The sequence below is a fragment of the Suncus etruscus genome, chromosome 10 (genome assembly GCF_024139225.1).
Source record: "Suncus etruscus isolate mSunEtr1 chromosome 10, mSunEtr1.pri.cur, whole genome shotgun sequence".
NCBI lineage: Eukaryota > Metazoa > Chordata > Mammalia > Eulipotyphla > Soricidae > Suncus > Suncus etruscus.
The window spans coordinates 33,058,996-33,084,906 of NC_064857.1; the positions used below are offsets into that span (position 1 = coordinate 33,058,996).

At 34.4% G+C, this 25,911-nt stretch overlaps 1 protein-coding gene and 1 non-coding gene across 2 annotated transcripts in view; both read right to left on the minus strand.

Moving 5' to 3' along the window:
- Nucleotides 1-20,377: 20,377 nt before the first annotated feature.
- Nucleotides 20,378-25,911, minus strand: part of NKAIN3 (sodium/potassium transporting ATPase interacting 3) — a 559,837-nt gene continuing 554,303 nt past the window's right edge. Inside the window, exon 6 of the mRNA XM_049782115.1 lies at nucleotides 20,378-20,544. Coding sequence (XP_049638072.1) covers nucleotides 20,531-20,544 — 14 coding nt within the window. The 3' untranslated portion in view covers nucleotides 20,378-20,530. The remainder of the gene's footprint in view (nucleotides 20,545-25,911) is intronic.
- Nucleotides 22,388-22,494, minus strand: LOC126021423 (U6 spliceosomal RNA). The gene has a single exon (XR_007499940.1). It is a non-coding gene; the product is annotated as a U6 spliceosomal RNA (small nuclear RNA).

A 25,911-nucleotide genomic window follows, 5' to 3' on the forward strand; every position in this document is an offset into this window, starting at 1 on the left:
GACTTATTCCTATTTCTGTGCTCAAGGATTATTTTTGGTTCTCTGGGGGACCATGTAAGGGATCAAACTTCAGACTACTTCATGCAAGGCAAATGTCCTACTTACTCACTGTACTATCTCTTCTGTATGTACTTCTATAAATTTAAGTTTCGTGACAATGACCTTTAAGTTTTGTGTCTGAGGACTCTTGGATTTCAAGGATAAAAGTGGAGGTGAGTCATAATTTTAAGGGAAATCTGTTGGCGTTTCTCATGAACAAGAACAAGAACAACAACAACAACAACAAAAGAGGTAGTAAAGGAAAGCTGTGAGTGGTGGAATGGTGAAAGACAACCTCACATCTTTAGGGGACTCATTACCATGTCAGTACAGTGTTTGTTGTCTCCATATATGTTTCTCACTTAACAACAAATTGGGATAGATTAAGGAAACTCAAACTCTCAGAAGATTCACTGATTTACAGAAAAGTAAAGTTAGTTAGACTGGAGATCAAATGACATAGAGAAAGGAATTAGAATTACAAGTGTAAAATGTGGGAAAATAGTGCTGGAAGGAAGGAAAGAAGAAATTGAAGAGGTATATGGTATATGATGTAATATAAGGTAACACCTGTTCACTTACCATCACTTCTCTTTTCACTGTAACAAAGTCTAGTAGGATTGGATAACAGATAAAATGCTTAATTCCGGGAGTGATTCCTGAGTACAGAATTAAGAGGAAGCCCTGAAAATAGCTTGTATGGTCCAAAAAAAATAAAAAGAAACAAACGAACAAAACACCCCTAAAAAATAAAAACTAACAACTTCACAATGTCTTCATCTCAAGGAAATTACTTTGGCCATTTATTTCCCCTTAATTCCTCAGGAAAAACCCTTCAGGAATTGGGAATTGCTCTTTAACAATTGTTTGAGTAAAGCTTTAAAAGGACTGCATTAAAGACAGTCTATTTTATATCTTATCAACAAAGTTAAAAAAGAAAAAGAAAGCTAGTACTATTAGTGTTGATGTTTTAGTCCTTGTAGGTCTTCATTAGAGTTCTTTAACATATAATAAAAGACTATCAGCTTTGGAGAAAAAAACTTCATGAAGTCATTTCCACAGCATTTGTAAGCAGAAATGTCTTTATGATTGAATTGTTTTTTTTTCTCAACATATTGACTAGTGTCAGAGATTGTTATGGGTCACAGTAAATGGAACAAACACACACTGTCCCCTACTGACATATGTGTATTGTCAAAGGATTAAGATGGCAAAAGTGAGAGGGATAACATTGGATTGAATATCTTCTTATTTAAGGATAATAAAGCACTGTGTTTATTATGTGCGAACAATTCTAATGTTTAAATAGCCATGCATTTCCTTTATTTTTTTTGCTAGTTTTTATTATTCAAAGAGGTCAGATTATAGGTGATTAGTGTTTTAAACTGGTGAAGCAGGAAGTATAGTCAAATCTTACATTATAACTATGGAAGCAAGATCATGGTTTTTACATATAGAGACTAATTATTTCCTAATATATTTAGGCTCTTCCATATAGCAAGTACACATATAATCATAGCAGTATTTGATTCAATGAAGTTCTAGCAATCAATTAAAATATAGGCAGCATTTATAATGATATGAATATTCAACATTCAGAAAAGACTTTCCAAATTATAGAACAATGAACCATAAAGTGTTGTGTACTTCAACAAATTGTTTGAGACGTACATAGGAATTAAAACGGGTAGTACTAGATGGGCAAGTTTATTGTATGTTGAGGTCAGATAATTGAAAATCTTATGCATCAAGCTAAAATATTTGTAACTAAATCCTATTTATTTTATAATTTTAAAGACAGATTTGTTATCATTAAATATACAAAATAAAATTTTTGAGGGAAAATCAAGTATAATTTTATTAGAATATATGTATTTAATGAATTAATATTATGTATTAGATATATGAGACTTGTTCATTTATTTCTTTATCGTTTCAGATGATTGAACTATTTGTCTTTCTCTATATCACTTACTTCTTTTAGCAGGATACTCTCTAGACAAATCCAGTCAAACAAAACCAGACTCTTAGATTATGAGATTATTTTGTAATAAATGTTGCCAGAGAACAAAGAAAAGAAGAGCTGTTAAGTGAAATAGAACCTAAATTATATGGTGATGGATGAAAACCAGATATTTGATGGCTCAGAATCTCACATATGCAGGTGCAAATTGGAATCCAAGTAATGTTGTAAATAAATATTACTTGAATAAAAATTAAAAAAAAAAACAAAAGAGAGTATAAAGGCTGAAAAGTAAAACAGTGGTAGTGGGATTAAAAAAATGAGTGGCAAAGCTTTTATTGGCACAAGTAAAAAAGAAGAAAAAATAAAATTCAATGTAACAGTAACCTGAAGAATATAGCCATTTGTTAAATTCTAGCCATATTTATTATTTATCTGATTTTATTTTGGGGGAATCTCCCACAAGGTACTCAGGAGGCTCTGGTGATTTTCCCACATGTTGGGGATCTAGCCTGAGCTATGCAAGGCTAGTACCCCTATTTTTATTCAAATTAGGCATAGGAATTCAAATATTTATTTAAGGGAACAGGCAGTAAGATCAAACTTACTTTTCAACCTTTGGTAAATAGATAGAGGGAAAAACATAATCCTTATATGTTGTAGTTTTATCAGTCAGGGTAGAATTTGGAAGATACCTCTGAAACAAACTTTCCCCACCTCTTTAGTATAAACTTAAGCTTTAAGCAAAAACTCATGGATATATGGGCTTCATAGCTGATAGCACTGGGACTCCTTGGGGGTAGACTGGGCAAGTCTCCCTCACTCCTGAAGCTAAGATAACTGCACATACAGACCCACCTTATAACTCCTCCATGCCAATGGCCCATCTTCATCACTTTCCACATTAAATATTCTAATAATGGAAATTAGACCTTCTGATTTTCTCTCAAAAAGTCTGATTTTCCTCAAATTATTTAACAATATTTATTAACAATATCAACAAATTATTTAACATGACAAATTATTTAACAATGACAAATCTAAGTTTTGTTTTAACACCTGTCTTTAGGTCATAAAACATGATAGAACTCAGTTTCAAATTTCTTAGCTTGAAAAATAAGATTTTTCATTATCTGACTTTAACCTACAAAGTCTTTTCTTTATAGAGACTTCTAGCCACCAAAAATTCCAGGTGTGTGAGTATTGTGACAGACATCTAGAAGGGCCTTTGGAACCAGGGTGGACCACCCACTTCTCTGTCCCCCAAACCTTTGTTTTTCCGGAAGTCCTGACAAGCACACCAATGAACCACCATTGTTACCATATGAGATCATGGCCCAGCTTCACAGATTTTCAAAGTCTTGGACCATGAGGCTTTTAGTCAGCCATGTGACAATCCCATAGTTTTAATTCTGTCTTCTCAGTAGGAATACACCAAACTAGATGTGAAATGACCATAGATGCCACATAAGCCCAATTGACAAAAGCAACATCAGAATGTTTAATTAGCAATAAACAGCTTAGTAGACCACCAGAAAATGACATAACACCATTGCAAGATATGATAAATTTCACACATTTTCTTTCAATGAATATTTTTTAATAATTCCATTATCATTTAGTTGTACCAAGCAATATTAAGTAAATTACTTATAGCTTCCTAGGAGCAGGCTTCAGTGAAATTGGGAAACTGGTGACAAGGGTGGAGGGAATGTTATATTGGTGGTGGAATTAGTATTGGGATATTGAATGCCAGAAATAACTGTATTATGATAGACTTTATAAACCAGTGTTTTTTTTATTAAGTGTCAAGAAATTTTATTGAATGTCTTTTTTTTTTTTTTTTTTTACTGTTCACAGCTATTACCATCACTATGTATAAGTAAAATACTCTAAGTTGATTGTCAAAGAAAAATTATTTGGTTGAAATGAAAATGACAAAGAAATATTTAATCTAGAATATTGCAGTAGAAGCTTAACTCCGCTGAAAAAAGACAGATGAGCTTTGAAGTACTGTTGTGAGCTAGTGGGGGAAATATTAGAGGACATGAAGCAGGAAATTGGTCAGTGTGTAGTTGCTTATGAAGGTAGTATACTTCTGTTGCTAATCAATGCTTACGAATTTAGGCTTCTAACTTCCTATAAATGCTGTCAGATAGGGCTGCTGCCTTCAAAAGATGACCCCCTACATCCTTGAGAAAGTCCATTGTGGTTTATAAAACTTGTAAGAGGTTGGGAGATTTGTGTATGAAGATTTGTGGAAGATCTATGTACATACATATGAACTTTTGTGAGTTTTCCAGAATAAATGCAGAAAGTAAATGGAGGTCAGAGGATAAGTCTCAAGAAGGAAGCCTATTCACACTTTAGTCAAGCCAAGGAGAAAAATAAAGTCATCTTGGGGCCTTAAGTAATGCCCATCCTCAATCAGTGATTGAACAGAGAATTACATAGCTATCACTTCTCTAGCAAAGACATCTCTGATAGAGTCTGGTGTTGGTGTCCTGGCGGGTTCAGTCTTAACTCATATAGATTTTCCACAAACTGCAGTGTTTAAAATAAATGGAAAAAAATGGTTTCAAGAAAATGATTTCCCACCCAAATTTCAATTCTTCTTCCTAGTCCCCCCAAGTTCTCCAGAAAACCTTGAAGGCCTCTAATAAGCCCTTTCTTTTTCTTTCTTTCTTTCTTTCTTTCTTTCTTTCTTTCTTTCTTTCTTTCTTTCTTTCTTTCTTTCTTTCTTTCTTTCTTTCTTTCTTTCTTTCTTTCTTTCTTTCTTTCTTTCTTTCTTTCTTTCTTTCTTTCTTTCTTTCTTTCTTTCTTTCTTTCTTTCTTTCCTTCTTTCCTTCTTTCCTTCTTTCCTTCTTTCCTTCTTTCCTTCTTTCTTTCTTTCTTTCTTTCTTTCTTTCTTTCTTTCTTTCTTTCTTTCTTTCTTTCTTTCTTTTTTCTTTCTTTCTCTCTCTCTTTCTTTCTTTCTCTTTCTCTCTTTCTTTCTCTCTTTCTTTCTTTCTTCCTTTCTCTCTTTCTTTCTTTCTTTCTCTCTTTCTTTCTCTCTCTCTTTCTTTCTTTCTTTCTTTCTTTCTTTCTTTCTTTCTTTCTTTCTTTCTTTCTTTCTTTCTTTCTTTCTTTCTTTCTTTCTTTCTTTCTTTCTTTCTTTCTTTCTTTCTTTCTTTCTTTCTTTCTTTCTTTCTTTCTTTCTTTCTTTCTTTCTTTCTTTCTTTCTTTCTTTCTTTCTTTCTTTCTTTCTTTCTTTCTTTCTTTCTTTCTTTCCTTCCTTCCTTCCTTCCTTCTTTCTTTCTTTCTTTCTCTCTTTCTTTCTCTCTTTATTTCTCTTTCTCTCTCTCTCTTTCTTTCTTTCTTTCTTTCTTTCTTTCTTTCTTTCTTTCTTTCTTTCTTTCTTTCTTTCTTTCTTTCTTTCTTTCTTTCTTTCTTTCTTTCTTTCTTTCTTTCTTTCTTTCTTTCTCTCTCTCTCTTTCTTTCTTTCTTTCTTTCCTTCCTTTCTTTCTTTCTCTCTCTCTTTCTTTCTTTCTTTCTTTCCTTCCTTCCTTCCTTCCTTCTTTCTTTCTTTCTCTCTTTCTCTCTTTCTTTCTCTCTTTCTTTCTCTCTTTCTCTCTTTCTCTTTCTTTCTTTCTTTCTTTCCTTTCTTTCTTTCTTTCTTTCTTTCTTTCTTTCTTTCTTTCTTTCTTTCTTTCTCTCTCTCTTTCTTTTTCTCTTTCTCTCTTTCTTTCTCTCTTTCTTTCTTTCTCTCTTTCTTTCTTTCTCTCTTTCTTTCTCTCTCTCTCTCTTTCTTTCTTTCTTTCTTTCTTTCTTTCTTTCTTTCTTTCTTTATCTCTTTCTTTCTCTCTTTCCTTCTCTCTTTCTTTCTCTCTCTCTCTTTCTTTCTTTCTTTCTTTCTTTCTTTCTTTCTTTCTTTCTTTCTTTCTTTCTTTCTTTCTTTCTTTCTTTCTTTCTTTCTTTCTTTCCTTCCTTCCTTCCTTCTTTCTTTCTCTCTCTCTTTCTCTCTTTCTTTCTTTCCTTTCTTTCTTTCTTTCTTTCTTTCTTTCTTTCTTTCTTTCTTTCTTTCTTTCTTTCTTTCTTTCTTTCTTTCTCTCTTTCTTTCTTTCTTCTTTCTTTCTCTCTTTCTTTCTCTCTTTCTTTCTCTCTTTCTTTCTCTTTCTCTTTCTTTCTCTCTTTCTTTCTCTTTCTCTCTTTCTTTCTTTCTTTCTTTCTTTCTTTCTTTCTTTCTTTCTTTCTTTCTTTCTTTCTTTCTTTCTTTCTTTCTTTCTTTCTTTCTTTCTTTCTTTCTTTCTTTCCTTCCTTCCTTCCTTCTTTCTTTTTTCTTTCTTTCTTTCTTTCTTTCTTTCTTTCTTTCTTTCTTTCTTTCTTTCTTTCTTTCTTTCTTTCTTTCTTTCTTTCTTTCTTTCTTTCTTTCTTTCTTTCTTTCTTTCTTTCTTTCTTTCTTTCTTTCTTTCTTTCTTCTTTCTTTCTTTCTTTCTTTCTTTCTTTCTTTCTTTCTTTCTTTCTTTCTTTCTTTCTTTCTTTCTTTCTTTCTTTCTTTCTTTCTTTCTTTCTTTCTTTCTTTCTTTCTTTCTTTCTTTCTTTCTTTCTTTCTTTCTTTCTTTCTTTCTTTCTTTCTTTCTTTCTTTCTTTCTTTCTTTCTTTCTTCTTTCTTTCTTTCTTTCTTTCTTTCTTTCTTTCTTTCTTTCTTTCTTTCTTTCTTTCTTTCTTTCTTTCTTTCTTTCTTTCTTTCTTTCTTTCTTCTTTCTTTCTTTCTTTCTTTCTTTCTTTCTTTCTTTCTTTCTTTCTTTCTTTCTTTCTTTCTTTCTTTCTTTCTTTCTTTCTTTCTTTCTTTCTTTCTTTCTTTCTTTCTTTCTTTCTTTCTTTCTTTCCTTCCTTCCTTCCTTCCTTCCTTCCTTCCTTCCTTCCTTCCTTCCTTCCTTCCTTCCTTCCTTCCTTCCTTCCTTCTTTCTTTCTTTCTTTCTTTTCTTTCTTTTCTTTCTTCTTTCTTTTCTGAGGAACACATCTGTTGAAGCTCAGGGGCACACCTGTTGTTGTTCTTGGCTCTTTGCTCAGAAATCACTTCTGGCAGTCTCAGGGGACCGTATGAGATGGGGATGACATGGATAGAACCCAGGTCAGCCATGTGCAAGGCAAACACTCTATCTGATGTGCTATAGTTGTGTTTTCTGTGTTCTCTTTCCTTCGTATGAACTGGTCCAATAAATAAGCCTATGCCTTCAACCAATTGGCTAGTTAATGGCAAATTAGTTCTCTATCCATGCAAAAGTGGGTTATTTGAAGAGATTAAATACCTAATAAAATAAGAAAAACAAAACAAAAAAACTTTACCTTTATAATTAGTGAAAAATTAAAAATATAGTGTTTTCATGTAGTTATCGTAGTACGCCTTCATATTTTTCTGTTGGTAAAATGTTAAAGTCAGAAAACATGTAGAAACAGAGGGGGTGCAATGGTCTTTCTTTTCTTACAGCAGATCCTTACTTTTGAAATATGAAATGCTTGAAGTCCGTACAACAGGTGACAGTTTTTCAGTGACGAACCCATGTGATTCAAGACAAAGTTTTTCATTGTTCTTTGAAAAGCCTGTTCTTAGGGACAGAAATCTAGTGTACATGTATAGTTTAGAAGGAAAGTATTCTGTAAACAATGTCAATATATATTTTTTTGATATTTTTAAATGATATCTTTGAAGACTTACCTGATGTGAAGGAATATGGCTCTATAATTGGGGTGAAATGAGTGCATTTTGGGCAACCAGACTCAACAGACACACAGAAATCAAAACTCAGCTGTCTCTTTGAAAATAAAGAGCTAGCAGTTTTAAGACAAAACTCTCCTTGTGAAGGTGAATTTGGAATTATTCCAAATATACTGGTCTCAAAGATTCATTCATTTATTGATTTTTTGTTTGGGGCCATATCTAGAGATGCCCAAGGGTTGTTCCTGGCTCTGTACTCAGGAAGTATTCCTGGTGAACTTAGATGGGTTTCTGGGGGATTGAACCCAGGCCAGCCATATGCAAGACCAACTCCCTATCCACTCTTTCCTGCCTCTAGAGGTTCACTTTTAAGCTATTCTCTTCTGAGCTGAGTCTTTTGTATACTATCAGATGTTAATAAAATTTATTAGTTTATGAATCTATTTTTTCTACTTTTCTTGGGAAAAAAAGAGAGTCCAAGTTTCTTCTTCAGGAAAAGGTCACCTGGAGTAAATTATAGGTTGAGAAGTGCTTAGATGAAACTCAGAGTGGCTGATTGTAGTAAGCTGTGCCAATAATATGGGAGTATCCAAGGAGCATTGGCACCTTCTCCAATGACACTCAGAAACTCATGGGGAGGAGACTGGGCTTCTTATAGTCTGTGTAGTCTGAGATTTGATTTTTATCTGTATATGAAAAAAAAGGTAACCCTTAGAAACCTATACAATTAAATGAATGAGGGGCCACTTATATTGCATGTCCTTTTCAAGTTTACTATCATTAATACAAGCTGCAATGAAGAGACTCAATAAAACAGTACTACTCTTTTATTTCAATGTACATTTTTATTTATAATTGAAAAGAAAAGGCTATTATATTTATAGTTCATTGCAAATGTACCCAGTTCAAAGGATTCATAGAGACATAAAAAATGTATGAATCTTCTATTAAATATCAGTATCCGGTCAGTTTAGAATGTTAGTATACCATACAGGTACTATATGCACAAAATGTAGAAAGAAATTATGAAAACATGTAAGAAAAAAAGACTTTCATTTATTCACAGGCCATCAGCATCATACAGGATAGTTTCTAACCAGGAATTGACTCCTTAAATTAATTTACCTGATAGCTTAAAATATCTATAGAAAAGAAGTTAATATACAGTGGAATCACTACACAGTGTTAGGGGGCAGTAGAAATTCATATCAGTACAAAATATCACTCAAGATTTTTACATTACATTTCTGCGTCAAGATTAGGACGCATCTTAGCAGGCAAGCAATCTAAGAATTGTTAATATTGAAAGTGTTTATAAATCACTTCTGCTGGTAAAAATACTTAAGGTTAAAAACATTTAGAAACAGGAGAGGTGCGATGCTGTTGTATTTTTTTTTTTTTTATCCTCTTACCAGCAGATCCTTGTCATGAAATACAATAAATACTTTAGGTACTTCCAACATTTTCCATAAGATGGCAGAGTTGGCATTACAAAAGTGAGAACAAACTTCATTCTGGGCGTCACAGCAACAAAGAAACTTCATTTTCACCACTTAAATACTGTCATAGTTTTAATAATAAGACATGAATAAATTGCAACAACAATAATACTCAGTTTGATAGAAACAACAGCAAAATCAAACCTAACCAATCCGATGTTACATTATCTGCCTTTAGCATTGCTTTTGTTCCCTTAGTAAGCTCCTTTATAAGTCTGCTTTGAGTTCTATTAAAATACTGACAGATCAAAGCAGGCCTTTGACATCACTCTCAGACAGATGACAACAAGTAAGTGTCAGAAATGTTGGTGACAGATAAAAAAATTATGCCTGCAGATATCCCTGAAACAATGACTTCTAGTCATGATAACTCTTGATGGTTATAACTGTAGATTTGTTATCTTTTATGTGAAGTTAGAGTTTCTTCAGACTGGCTTTGATTTATTACAGTTACATGTAATTGTAGTCTTGCTATCTATCAGTCCTTTAGCAATTTTTTATATAGCATCCCAGCAAATAAAATTGCACACATTGGCTCAGATAATAGGATCCCAAGAGACAGCAGGTGTCATGTCTAGATGTTGAACCCAAGAAAAGCAATGCATTGAATCACTTGGTTACTACTAGGAGTCTTTTGGAAGATATGGTTTGGGTCCTACCCAGAAACACTATGGTTTACCCGTGGCTCGGTATTTTGGGGTCACTCCTATCGCTAGGTGGAGAACCATACCCTTGGCAGTGTTGAGGAACAAGTTTGTCCATGAGCAAGGCCAGTGCCTATCTTTCCAGTCATTAATTAGGTACAGTTTTATTTTTTTAATAAGAAATCTCAAAGCAAACATGTCCAACTGCCCTTGGTACAATGTAAGAATAAAGGGATGCTGGATCTTCCCAGCAACTGAAAATTTAAATATAACTTTTGACTTGCAAACTTTTAATAGCTTACCAGTAACCAGAAGCTTTACCAAGAACATAGTCAATAAGTATTTTGTGTCTTATACATGTATATATAAAAAATATGTTATATGATACAATAAAGAAAAGTACATCAAAGAAAATATATTAAGAAAGTATAGCATAAGAAAAAATGCATTTATAGTATTCTACAGTTTTTTATTAAAGCCAGAAGTTTACCTCATCTCTTTTTTAAAAAAAAGTTCACAGGTAAGTGGACAATAGTTCCAACGATGCTATTCAAGGCTCCAATGAATTTTATTTGATTTGTGTTTATCATTGTGTTTATCATCACTTTCAAAGTAAGGTTTTGAACAAGAGTTTGTTGCATGTTCAGAGAGACAGGGAGATTGTGTGTGTATTCTTTCTTCCTGATATTTGCTGGAATTTAGAATCTGAAAATTGAAAACACCTGTATCTTCTTGTAGGATCTGCTTTATGCAAAACATAAGGTTGTTAAACCCTTTCCTGTCTGGACTTTGGATTCATTGTGAGAAAACTTCTATTAATTTTGCTCTATCCATAGTCTCTGCACAGTGCCTCAAACATTGTAGGTACTCAGCAGGGGTGTGTGAAAGAAGGAAGCAGTGGCCATGGTTGCCAGTAGTGAATATTGACATGTGATGTGGTTTGAAAGAGATTTGCTTTAGAGTGTTTCATCCATGATCTGATTTACCAAATGCTTTATGCTAATGAACTGCAGAAAAACTTCCAAACCAATAGTATCATCTAAGTATTGTCAGTTTTCTATGCCAAGAACAAATCAGACTTGATGCATGAAGGAGTTGGATGCAACATGCCATATTTTGATGGAAACCGCTACTATCAAGAGAGAAGAGATTTCCCTGTATGGAGTGCTGACAAAGAATGTGCCAGAAAGCTAGCTTGTTTTGGTCTATCCAAGCAGGTTGGCAACTAATTTCCTTGAAAAAAATGTATGCTATGCTCATATTCTCTGTAAATAAATACTTTTCTTTTTCTTTTGTGAAACAGTCCAGGACTTTAATATCATTGCAACTAAAAAAAAAATTAATGTATTTTTCCAGAAGAAATAGTTTGACCATTGTATGGTAAAAGAAATTTCCTCAAGGCCAGTGTACGTGGTCAACTATTTGATTCCTAGTATCCCATTTGGTCCCCTAAGTATGACTAGGCATAATTGCTGAGTGCAGAGTCAGGAATAAGCCCTAAGCATTTCCAGGTGTGGCCGAAAACCAGAAAAATAATCTATTTATTCTCTCTTTTTCCCTAGTTCCAGATAGCATCTCTCAATATCATGGCTTCTGTATAAAGGACTATAACTAAACATCTTTATTTTAGCCACTTTAAATATAAATGTGACTATATAAAATTTACATATTCAGTCATTTAAGATACCTATTTTGGCCACAAAGCTATTATGTAATGTTTTGCTGGTCATATAGGGCTTAGCAATGCAATACTTAAAGGTTCCCATTCAAATGGTACTCACTTAGGGTTCAAATGGTGAGATGCCTATAGAGACTTATTTAAATAAAAATTATTAGTTGTTATAATCTAAATCAGATAAAAGAAAATTATTGTTTTATTGAGGGAGATTTGGGCAATGGCTATTCTCAGGGCTAACTCCTGGCTTTGTGCTCAGGGATTATTTCTAATGGGCTCAGGGGTTCATATGGAGTGCCAGGGATCAAACATGGGTAAGTTGTTTGCAGGGTAAATGCCTTACCCATTACCAACCCCTGGTACTAGGAAAATATATTTTGATTAAGGGGTTTGTTTTATGAATTAACGAAAACTATTTCTGTTGGTAATCTGAAATCGTCATCATGATGTCCATAAAATGCTATTTTTGGAAATTGTACAACATTGCCCACAGAATAAGAATATTCTGCCTAAAATTAAGTGTTCCCTTGTTAGTATTCTGGAGTTTATTTTACTGTTCGGGGTGGGATTTAGGTGCTCATGGCTTACTCCAGGTTCTGTAGTTAGGGTTCATTCATGGTGATGTTTTGGGGACCATATAGGGTGTAAGAGATTGATTTTGTGCAAACCAAGTGCTCTGCCTGCTATACTATTTCTCTAGCTCAAATACTATAGATTTTAAAATTATTTCTACCTTTGTTTTAAGGGCATGTTAAATAACTGTCAATATCTCTGCTTATTTTATACCATTTCTCTAATTTTATTCTATCTCTCTAATTTCCTACTTATAGTATTCTGAAATCTGTGGTGAAGATAATACATTGTGTAAAAACTAGTGGTTAAATAAGGTTTATCACATAAAATTAACAATAAGGTTAATAATAAATTATTATTAAATCTATCAAATAAGATTTACGTAGAAGTTTACAAATCTCTTATGGACAAAAATTCAAAAATTTAGAAGTATGAGTTATAATATTTTTGGGATAATATGAATCTATTTTTCTTTTTCTTTTCTTTCTTTTTTTGGGGGGATGTTAGGTCACACCTCGCTGTGCTTAAGGGTTACTACTGGCACTGCTCAGAAATCATTTCTGGAGGTGCTCAGGGGACCATATGGGGTGTCGGGGATCAAACTCAGGCCAGCCCCATGCAATGCCTACTTACTGTATCCCTACTTACTGTATCATCACTCTGGACCCTGTTCCTTCTTCTTTTTAAAAATCCCATTATGAATAGATGAAGCTGCTTAGCAGCAGCATTCTTGTCACATATAGAGGAGCATCTCAGAAAAATTTGAAAGGTAAGCATAACTGAAAAGCTATTTTTTCTTTGTCTTTTTACTTACAACAGTAGAAATTTCTTGGCATTTTCAGATCATAAAGTCTTGGTGGGAATTTTACCACAGGGTGTGATACAGCTTTGATATTTTGAGGCAGGTATTTTGCTTTAGGAACTGATGTGGAAATTAATAATCTTCACTTTAGATTTTCTCTGAAGGTCAAAACCATTTTAAAGTATTGACACCTAAATATCCTTTGAGCTACGCAGAACAAATTGTAATATTTGTGATCTTAAGAAATGAGACATTGTTTTATTGCACGTATTATTGATGCTAGTAACCTTTGTGCTATTAGCATCTACCACAAAGTATTTTAAACTTGTTTGAAAATGCTAATAGAAACTTGATTTTCTTAAGAAGTTGCAGTTATCATGAGGTCTCATGGTTATAGATATGAAATTGTGAAGCTTAGTGAAATAAAGCCAAGAAAGTGTATTTGCCATGAATTCTTCTCCTTGACCCTCTACCCAAACATCGTTGTTGACAGAGATTAAAGGGGCCAGTGTTTACTCAAAACTAGGTACTTAGAGCAGAGTCATTGCAGGCCTAGGAGCACAAAGAGAACTTTACAAAAAGTCCAACTGACTTCGATTTCTGTGTGAACTTTAGATGTTTGAGTTTTGAAATCAATGGCCTTTCTCTGTGATGTTAAAGAAACTTAAAAGATCAATCAGTTGACTTTTAAGAAACATTATCACACTTACAAAGTGGTTTAAAGTAATAAGTAAAATGGAATCAATGAGCTTTCCCTGCCTTTTGGAAAGAGGTAAGCAGGCCACTTAAATTGCCCCAAATCTAGTTATCTACAAGTATTTTACTTGGCATATTTTTGGTAAGGACATTCTATTTTGCTAAAATATATTGTACTGTTGTACAATAAAAATATTGTACTACAAAAATTGTAGCTATTTTTTTTATTATTTAGAGTCATGGCAGAAATGAAAAGTCATTGAAGAACCTAAACAAATTTTTATAGATATTGGTTGGGAAAATGTGTTACTTGTGACAGTTTTATGTGAAAAAAAATTATGTATAATAACACAAAGAAGACTGCACAACACAAGGGAGAAGAAACTGAGAAGCAAATTAACATTGACACACAATAGTCTTATTATTATCTGACTGTAGGAGGAATAATTGCAATAATTAGTCTCTTGGTTTTATAAAACCATACAAACATAGCTGATCCAAGTAAACTACTTTGTAAACTGCATTTGATGACAGCCATTTTAGATCTAAAATAAATTGAGGAAATCAGAGGAGGAAGATAACAATTCATTTTAAGAAAGATGTTTCAAAGAAAGAAAACTATAAACACACAAATATATGTACATATATATGGCAGTTAGAAAATACTGCAAGTAGTTATTCGCAAAATCACTTCCTCAGAAATAGTTCTGTAAAAGAGACTAGTATAAAACAACTAAAATGCAACTATTTTGGGTTGGAGAGAGAGCTCCAAAGGTTGGAAAGCATGTTTTCTATACAGTAGCCCTAAATTTGATGCCAGTGGCACTGAGTGATCTCTCAACTATTGCTGGAGGACCTTTCTAGTACGGAGGTTAGATATCTCCTGGAGTGGGTAGGGTGCTTATCTTGCAAGTGGCTGACTTATAAATTCTATCACACACAGAGCCAGGAGTAAGCCCTATGCACATCTGGCTGTGCTCCTCCCCACAATAAATAAATAAATAAATAAATAATAATAATAATAATAATAATAATAATAAGTGCAAGAAAGAGAGTGCAGCTGGTAAGGGTACTTGCATAAACATAGATGACTTGTGTTTGATGACCATCACTCCATATGGTTCCCCAAGCCCTACCTGGAGTGATCCCTGAGTGCAGAGTTAGTACCCCAACTCTGAGTACCTCTAAGTGTTACAAAAACAACAATAAACAAAGAAAAACTTCAAAACCCAACAATACACACACACACACACACACACACACACACACACACAGCTATCCACTTGACAAGAAATTCTAGAAGGCTTGTCTAGGATGTGTGGAATTTTGTTTAAACCAGAAGTTAAAAAAAAAAAAGACTTCTTTTATTTTCAGGATTAAGATCTCCTGTCACTTGTGCATCAAAAAATGAAGACAGAGTTTTAGGAACTCTTACCTACTCCAAAAAGACAATGCTAGCAAGATGAAAGTCCACAGGAAGCTATCTTCTAATAGCAATTCAAGCAGAGGAAAGTGGAAGAAGAGATTAGAAGAAGACTTCTTCAGCTGTCCTAAACTTTGATGACCAGGGCAGGAAAGCATCAGACTGCAGATAAGTTCAGGCTTTGTCTGTTAGGTACTTGTGACATTTGGGGACCACCAAAAGCTGAAGAAAGAAGGCTGCTCTGAAAGCTGGCATAGCAGACCATAGAGGGCTCAGTCAAACCACTACAGCTACCAGGCCAGGCTTAATCTTCCATCAGGGTTGTTTTAAATTCAATAATTTCAGCTGGCAGAGAAATGGCACATTATACCAGGCATCTTATTTCTTTTCAATTATGGTGCCTAAAAACAATCATATTTTTTAGGAAAATGGGCCATATGGAACCTCTAAATAATGTGATTCTTTAGAAAAGAATGGACCTAAAATATGCAAGTTGTATGCAAGCCACATGAATAGGTCAAACAACAGGACAAAAAACTTTCAGTCATCAGGGATTGCTGCTAAATTTGCAAACTCAAGGCACTAAAGCCAATTATCAACAGTTTTTCAGTGACAATAATTGCTCCATGAAAAATATTTCAGAAATGAGGCCAGAGTGGTGGTGCTAGGCCTTGCAAGCACTAGCCTAGTATGGACCGTGGTTGGATCCCTGGCATCTCATATGGTCTCCCCAAGTCAGGGGCGATTTCTGAGTGCATAGCCAGGAGTAACCCCTGAATGTTAAACTGGTGTGGCCCCAAAAAACCAAAAAAAAAAAAAAAAAAAAAAGAAATGGTACCTGGAATGTAAGTAAGGAAAGTCACACTAGTGGTGAGATTGATGTTAGTACACAATGCCTAAAACAACTGTCTTATGAGCCACTTTGTAAGCTACACTTTTTAAATATAGTAAAAAAAAAAAAAAAGGAACCTGAAATATTTGTGCCTTTTTTCTTTATTTCAATCTCTCTATTTCTATCTCTCTTTCTCTTTCACTCTAACACACTCTCCCTCCCTGGCTCTCTATTCTCTTTCTCTTACACACACCCTAGGATAAAGTCACAATAAAATCTACACAATTTTGTTATATTTTTTCATTATCCTCAGTTGCATTTTTTTCTTAGAGAAACATACCAACAAATTGCTTAGTATACTAAGAAATGAAGATGAAGGAAAACACAGAAGCAATATTTATTAAGAAAAAATAATAGAAATGGATCCCATACTTTTTATTTATATATCCTGTCCCACCTTCCTAAGCATCAGTGTCTGCTGCATGTTTATTGAGTTTAATAAAAAGAAAATAATGGTGTTGCTAGAAAGAGAAGGTGCTGAGAAATAAAATAGTTGAAGAGTTATGTTTTCATAAATTATAGAGAATTAATTTATTATATAAGAAAAGTGAGGATCAAGTAATATATTGGCTCTTAAAATTTAAATTAAATTTCTAGAAGAATAAAGATAAAATGTATTCTGCAGGACTATGGGAAACTGACAAACTTTTATAGAATAATGAGGTAAAGTTCTTATTCATAAAGTGAACAATATAAATTAATTCTTCCTAGTATTGAAAGGTGTGTTTATTTTCTAGAAAGCATTGCATTAGAATTAACAAAGGTAAATATATTATCCCAAGAAATTATATTCAAATACTATGCTAAGAAAACATGCCATGCCTGTATGGCAGAGACTGGTACTAATTCTTCACTATACAAACAACTTTTTTGTTTGTTTGTTTTTATTTATGTCCAGCAATGTTCAGGACTTATTCCTGGTTCTGCACTCAGGGACCACTCCTGGCTGTGCACAGGGGACTATGTGGTATGTTATGAGTAGATCTTGGCTCTGCTTCGTGCAAGGTTGACTCCTTACTTGATGTACTATTGCTATGGACTCTAGAGCCACTTCTTTTTCGTCTTCTTCTTCTTCTTTTTTTTTTTTTTTTTTGGTTTTTGGGCCACACCTGGTGATGCCCAGGGGTTACTCGTGGTTATGCACTTAGAAATAGCTCCTGGCTTGGGGAACCATATGGGATGCTGGGGATGGAACCCAGCTCTGTCCTGCATGCAAGGCAAAAGCCCTACTGCTGTGTCCCATAGATCCATTTATCTTACAAACAAATTTTAGGTGGCTACTAAGAATAAAGATGATAATTCCTGGTTTTGCATGAAGCTTGTTTGGGATGGCTCAAGTGTTTTTCTAGTGGGATGTAAGCAGATAATATGTGTAAAACCTAAATGAAGGAAGCACCCTTCTCTGTTCCATCTTCTTTCGTCTAATGCCTGAATACCAAAAATAAATGATTGCAAAACTATCATCTTGAGTTCATAAAGGATCTAGAGAACGCCACGTGGGTACTAAATAAACAAATGGAAAAAGAAGCCTGGACACTTTCTCTAAAGAAACTAAGTCCACCTCTTTGCTATTTCCAAAAGTTTAAATATGAAGGCATATAAAGCTTTAATTCATTTAAGATACTATCATTTTCCTTTTGGAAAGCCTAAGTGTGGGTGAGCCTAATCCTAATTAAAATTACAAAGTTGTCCATTAAAGCAATATCTGTGAATAGAATAGGTCCAGTAGATAGAATAATTTCACTGGGTAGATTATGATTCCTTCCGGCTGTTTTGAAAAATTCAACTATGTGGAAGAAAATAAAATCAGGTCCTAAATGAAATGCTTCAAAGTTTAAAAAAAAAACAAAACAAAACAAAACAAAACAAAAACAATCACTGGCTTATGGACTGTTATTTTCCAAGTTCAAAGTAGGCAAACAATCAACTATATATTCCCATCTCCTTCCCACCCTCAGCTATATATTCCCATCTCCTTCCCATCCATCTTCTCTTCTTGTTCATTTTCTTCTTTATTTCCTTTTACCCTATCTTCTCCCCCCACCCCTTTTTAGCACTGAAATTAAAGACAAAGCATATTTTGGATTTCTCAAATATTCAGTTTTGTTTGTTTATTTTTGAGTCATATCCTACAGTGCTCAGGGTTTACTCCTGATTCTGTGCTCAGAGATCACTCCTGGTGTAGCTTGGGGAACCATATACAGTGCCAGGAATTAAAACAGGTTGGCCTCATTTAAGGCAAGCTCCCTATTTGCATTATTATTTCTCTGGCCCCCCAATAATTAACTTAAAAATGTTCATTATTTAACATGATTCTTACCTTTTACTTGATTGCAAGACCTAAGAAAATAACTTTTTTTCCTGACACAATTTTCCCTTCTGAAAAAAAAAATCAATATTTACAAAAACATATTTAATGTATAGAAATGGCAATTTTTTCCCCAGATCTTTACAAAGAAATTAGCTCTTATAGGGTAAAACGAATGATAGCACCCATAAAGTGTGAACATTTTTGTAATTTAGCCTTTGAAAATACTGTTTATTTTTTTGTTTTGGGCTTATATCCAGCTGTGCTTAAGGCTTACTCCTGGCTTTGTCTTCAGGGCTCACTCTTGGTGGGCTAGGGAAATCATATGGGATACCAGGCTTGCTGTGTGCAAGGCAAATATTAGTGTTTGTCTATATTGAATATTCTTAGAAAAATCACTCATGTAAGTTTTTCCTTTTAAAATGTTATCTTCAGTCAGCTATAGAATTCTGTAGTGCAGTATATAGACTCAGTCACCTGAAGATAAAATTGCTACAAAGGCTAGTGTGGTACTATTATGTGAAATGTTAACTATTTTTGCACTTAAATTCTAACAACAATATAAACATGAAATACGAATATAAAATTGTTGTCAGATAATAAATTGACAGTTTAAACAATAAATGTTATTTTTATAACTTGTTTTACTGATTTTCTCCTTTCATGATCTCTATTATCTTTCTCAGTACTATGTGTTTGGCAGGCTTGAAATTTTAATATGATGGCTATGAAAGATATTTTTAATTACATTAACATGGGCAATTATTTTCAAGTCACCTTTAATTAATTCATTCATCATTAATTAGTTTGTTTGTTATTCGGCCACACCTGGTGATGCACCGGGGTTACTCCAGGGCTCAGAAATCACCCCTGGCTTGGGGGATGAGACGCTGGGGGATCCAATCGCTATCGTACTAGGCTAGCACGCACAAGGTAGACGACTTACATCCTGCGCCACCACTCCAGACCCTCAAGTCAAGTTTTAAAAAACCTTTTAGTAACACACAAAAATTTGTGTTTCCATAGGCTTTTCTCAGCACATGGTAACAAGAGCCTTAGGCAGGGTCCAAATTATTGTTCTAACATTTCAATAACTATTTCAATTGTGGAATGTTTCAGGGTTTACAGTGTATTTTGTATTTTCATTTAACTCTCACATTATAGTTGGGAAAGAGAAATTTTGGTAGGATTTTATTGAAGGTGAAAACTTTTTTTCCTGGTTATATGAATTAAATAAAATTTGTTTTCATATGAAACATAATACTGAAAGATACTAAGAGAGAAGCAAAACTCTTGTGTTTTCAAGACAGTACACTTTTTCATGGTTAAAAGTATTTCCAATATTGCTTTCTTTACTATTGGAACAGTAGAAAAGAGAAAAGGTGATGCAGGAAAATCTAAATATTTTCTTTAGATGTATTTTAGAGGATTCTACACCATTTTTTATGTCCCTTTTGAATATCTTCAAAGTATTTCTGATTGCAGACTTCCAACTGTAATTTTCTTTTGTCTACAAGAGGTTATGATTGAGTTTATTTCAATATCAAAACTTGGAGAAAATTATAAAATATGAACTTTAGAGACACCATAGTTTCTTTAAAAGGGTAAGGTACTCTACTAATTATTTTACTCTCTCTATATGCATGATATATATTTTTTGAAACACATGAAAAACAAGATACCTTACATGAATTGGAAATTTAGGTGAACGTATTAATCTGGGTTTTAGAAGATCAAGAGCAAGGGGGAAACTCCATGTTTTTTATCTCGTTGTTTTAAAATAAAAGGCTCATTCTTAGTCCTAAAGCTGATCTATTCTTTTTACCCATTTATCAGCTGTCACAGCATCTAGCTCCATGTCTAGTAAGGTTGGTAATATCTACTAATACAAACTCCATCAGGCCTCAAATGATTGCATCAGTGAACAATTCTCATGTAAGACCTCAAACATACACACCAATTTTTTTTCTCTGAGAATTGGCTGTAGATTTTGACAAATTTTTTTTTCATTTTTGTAAGGCTCACATTAAATGTTATAAAATTAGAAACCAAAAGATCATAAATAATTTACAGGCATTCATCTAAGAAAAAATTGACTTAAAATACCCACCCAAACTCTTACAATTCATCTGATGAACAATGCTAATGATACATAGGCTGTGACTCTGAAAAGTTCCAGTATTCATGGGAAGGCAGAGAGGAAGAGTTCACTCTCTCTGGAAGAAGGTGAGATGCAATATCTGGTGAATGGAGAGGGACAGTCTCTGGTGCCTTGCTTCTAAGTCAAGATCAGCAGTAGTGTTTCAAAACCAGTATCATTACTTACTTCGACCTAAAACAAAAAATAAGAACTGATTTAAGAAACTTTGACATTAAAACTTAATATCCATTTCATTCACTTAGATTTCCAAAATGCAAAATAACTCTTTGCAGTGTACTGTTTGTTGTCTATATTACTGTAACAAGAATTAGAAATAAGAAATAAGAATAAGAAAGCTTTAAACACATTTTCTGTTTTTCAGACTAGAGTGTAGAATTCAGGTATAAGCTTCTAAGCATATGAATGAATAATTTCCTGGAAGAGAGATGTCAATCAGTAACAATTGAGGAGAAGGAGGAGGGATGTAATGGTTGGTATTAGTTTGGTTATTTTGGGGTAAAGATGATAGGATAGCATTTTATTCCCAAACTGCTATTTATATCCCTAACATCATTTTTTTATAGTGTTGGTTTATAGGTTGGTGGCTTACAAATCTTCTCAGTTGGTTTTCAGACCACCTAGTATTTGAACTTGTTCTTTAATATGCTTCCATCCTGTGTGGTTAATTTTCTGTGTCAATTTGAGTAAGCTATGATACCAGTATTTTTGAAAATAATTTTTATTGAAACCTCTGTGAATTACAAGTCTTTCACAGTTATATTTAAGGTACATAGTGACAGTAAATTAGGGCAATTCCCACCACCAGTGTTGACCTCTCTTTGGCCCTGTTCCCAGCATGCATCCCATACCTTCCCCCTTTGCTAAGCCCCAGACTGCTAGTGTAACAGGTCCCCTTTGTATAGAACTTGTTGTAGATCTGATTCTGTTCTCTTTGACTTTGGGTTTAGTATTTAGGCCTAGTCATTATTTCCACTCAATCAATGTTCATGTGTCTATTTGTTCCTGGTACCATCCACTTTTTTTTGCACCCTCAATTTATGAGACAGAAAAAGATGATTCAAGTATTTTTGATAAAATATTATCCTAAACGGGAAATAGAGGGACAGATACAGAATGACCTAGCTTAGATGTTAGATATGAAGAATCACAGTACAGGAATATTAGGTCCAAATAAAAAATAAAACACCCCATAATCTGAACTGTTCTACAGAACTGACCCTATTATAGTTGGGTGATGGCATTTGGGGAGTTCAGGGGGAGACTCAGACAATAGTGGAAGTAAATGGAGACTGGTGGATGGTGGTATTGGGAAATTGTATGTATGTAACTGTAACATTAACATAATTGAAAATTACTGTGACTAAAATAAAATTTCAAAATAATTTTTTTTTCCTTTGGGGCTGCATCTGGGGTGGCACTCAGGGGCTTCTCCTGGCTATTTTCTCAGAAATCACTCCTGGCATGATCAGGACATCATGTGGGATGCTGGGGATCAAACCCAGGTCCATTCTGGATTGGTCATTTGCAAGGCGAACATTCTACCCACTGTGCTATTGCTCTAGCCAATTAAAAATTTTTTTCAACATTACTGTAAGGACATTTTAGGTGGGATTAACATTTAAATAACTAGCTTTGAGTAAAGCAAATTCCCATCATAATGTGGGTAGGACTTATTCAATCCATTGGTGGTCTTAAGAGGAGACTGAGATTCCTTCAAGAAGAAATTCTGTTTCCAGACTGCCTTTAAAATAAAAATAGCATCATATATTCTGTGCTGTTCACTGTAGTGCAGCATTCCCTGAAGATGCAAGACTTTCCAGCACCCATAACCCATAAACCAATATCTTAAAATCGTTTTCTCTCTTCCAACATACATTTTTCTGCAATTCCTGATTCTACTTTAAGCAGGATGCTTTGGAAAGACGAGGATTCGGGTATATGCTTCTTATATCAACCTCCACACAGCATTTGTCTCATAGCAGGCACTTAATAAATACTTCTTTTTTTTTTTTTTTTAAATATGGAACGCTTCACGAATTTGCGTGTCATCCTTGCGCAGGGGCCATGCTAATCTTCTCTGTATCGTTCCAATTTTAGTATATGTGCTGCCGAAGCGAGCACATAAATACTTCTTTTTAAAAAACTTTGGGTCACACCCACTGGTGTGCTCAGGGATTGCTACTGGTCTTTGCCCAGAAACCATTTGGGTGCTGTTAGGGGACTATGATATTGGACTGAGATGGGCCACTTGCAAAACTGGATTCTTACCTGCTGTACTCTATTTAGCTCACTTACTGCTCTCATTTTATTTATTTTTATTTTGGAGGGCTTTAGGCCACATCCAGCAGCTCTCAGGGGTTATTTCTGGCTTCCAGGGGTTATTCTTAGCTCTGCTGTATTCACAAGTCACTCCTGGCAGGCTCAGGGACCAGATGGGATGCTGGGGATCGAACCCAGTCTGTTCTGGGTTGGCTGTGTGCAAGGCAAAGGCCCTACTGCTGTGTTATTGCTCCAGTCCCTCACTTTGTCTTTTAAATGAAGTTCTAGTTAATTCAAAAACCCTATTCATTAAGGTTCAGTTGAAAATTTTCCTTCTCAGTGAAGATGTCTATCTTGGCCCTAGTGTTTTCTCATCTTGATAATAACAACTCTTGGGCTATCAACTATACTCCATGTGGAGGTAATACTACTTCACAATTAACTATGCTCTGATTGTTGCACTCTGGTAAATTTTTCCCTCCAACTAAATGCTAACTAGCACACCAGTAGAGACCATGTTTGAAGCTGATTTTATATTCCTCTTCCATTAACTCTTTCTGTGGCTCAGAATGGACTTTTTAGTCATAATTTGATAAGCTAAATAATTTCCAATTTTTGACTTTTTGATTTTGAATATCACTTTTCTCCCTGTATCTCAAAGATAGACTCTCTTTGTTCTCCCAATCTTTCTGTAACATTTCTTTAATATTTCCTATTTCTCTGCATTCTGAAAAATACAAACCTGGCCTATTCTGTACAACTTTCATTTCATCATATATATTTTTTTGGCTGATACTCAGGGGTTACTCCTGCTATGTGCTCAGAAATCGTTCCTGGTTTGGGGCCCATATGAAATGTCGGTTCAAACTGAGGTCTGTCCTGGGTCAGCCTCATGCAAGGCAAATGCCCTTCCTCTGTGCTATTGCTCTGGTCCCTAAACCCAGGGTTTTACACATGTGAAGCATATACTCTATCACAGGATCCCCCACCCCCATTTCTTGGTTCTTAATGGTGGAATATATACAAACTTGTTCAATTTGACAAAAGGGATATGCTATTGTCATCTATTGGAATAAAGTCAACAATGAAACTAAATATCCCCACATGTGAAGGGTGGTCCCCAACCCAAAGAAAGAGCTAAAATAGAGAATTCTTGCTGAACTTATAAGAATATTTTTCTTTAAAAAGAACTATTAGCATATTTATCTCTATATACAGCAATCTATTATTGCCTACTATGCATTCCATATTCATATTTTATCAGTTATATAAAAAGTTTTCATTACTGTTGTTGAATTTATTGTTGATTTACTATTGATTTATTTAAATCATAACCCAAATATTATAAATAAATTATTGAATAATTTATCATTATAATTATAATTATGGAAAGTCAAATATTCTAAATCTTTTATCAGCAATAGTTCTTTTATTAAGAAAAATTTTTCCTATACTAATTCCAAAATCTGTCTTTGGCTGTTCTTTTCTTGGTAAAATTTAATTTATTTCGTTCATCTTGTATCTTCTACGCTTGCAATCTAAGATCAAGCTTTACTTTGTAGCAAGATACTTCCTCAGTGGTTCTGCAGCCTCATATCACATCCAGAGATGTATAATGTTGATTTGTCATGCTTTCAACGAGTCTCTGTTGATCAATGAGTCTGGATTGAGCTGTTTGAGTGTAGAGATCCTTCAGATCAAATCTTTTGAAAAAAAAAATTGACAGGTGTTTGTAGTCCTGTTAGTAGTTACCTGAGGGTAGCTACCCTTAAGGCAGAATAGAAATCAAATCAGAAGATAATGATGTTATTTCAAAGTGTGTCTCCTGATCCATCTGTCAAGGTCTTTTTTTCTATTGCTTTCCTAAGTGCTTCTGTATCCCTTTTGGTGAGTGAGTGAGTGAGGGTGTGTGTTTGTGTGTATGTGTGGACATGTTGTCTTGTTTTTCTATCTGTATATTATGTTTTTTTCTTATGTATGTTTTCTCCAGAATTTGTCATATTATGGAATCTAAATATTTTATATTAATATGACATAAAATATATTTATAAAATACAGAATTTGAGTTGTGTTAGTTGTCTTTAGTTTGAAAACCAGAACGTAGTTTCTTTTGAAAGATATAAATAAAGTTGCTTTTGTTTTGCTGATTAATTTGGGGGGCAGGAGGTCTTGACACCAATTATAGAAAACGATTTTCTTTTCATTGCCCTGGATTTTAAATACTGAGAAAAATTCTAAACTTCTGGGAAAGATAGGAATGAACAATTTCCCTGGGAAGAACATTTCAGATATAGACTATAAAACTTTAGAAAATGTTCAGTGTTTCATGAGACAGTATGAGAAACAGTAAGACTAATAAAGGGAAAAAATTGTAAAATGAGAGGAACTCAAGTCCTTTGATATCAGTGCTAAGAAAAGCAGGCATGTGAGCAAGCTTCTTCCTCCTCTGGGATAACTAAGAACCATTATAGTTGTAGGGCTCTGCACTCTTGAGAGGGCTGGAAGTTAATGCCTCTGTAAGTGCCGGCCATTTCCAGGACTGATGGGAGCCTCGGGCAAGAGAACTTCACCTAAGTAATGGGAAAAATGATCTAGCCATCACTATGAGCAGATTACTGACACCTGACTTTGGCTGCCACAGGGGACAGATAAATATGAAAGTATGAAAGCCAATTGAAAACAGAATAATCATTGTATTAATCTTGGTCAAGAAAGAAAGATCATGGTCCAGAGGTTCATCCAATGACAGTCTGCTGGTTGTTGTTTTTTAAATCATTTATTGGTTTGAAAGCACATCTGTCTTCCCATCCCATTTCTTGCAGAAAAAACACACAGCACACACACACACACACACACACACACACACACACACACACACACACACACACACACACACACACACATCCATGTGTAATCGTATGCACACACAGTTTTTTCTCTTAGCTGGTTCTTAATCTAAATGCTGTAAATGCAAAACCATTAGTTTGCAAAAAAAAATTAAAATGGAAACAGCTGTTCTTTAGTGTGGTGTACCCTAAGACCCACCCATTTCTGGGAGGGGTCTGAACCGGATAGTAGGTGTAACTTTACCTGCAAGCCCCTCCCATTCCTGGGAGGGGTTTGGAAAAAGGTAGATAAGGCTGGGACCAAGGGAATTCGCCCCTTTTGGCCCTTTTGCCTTTTGCCGTTTCTCTTTTGGCCCGGCTTGGCTTCCTGGCTTTTGGATCTTTGGGCCGCATGGAGCCCAAAGGGAAGATGGCTAACAGGAGATAAGATGCA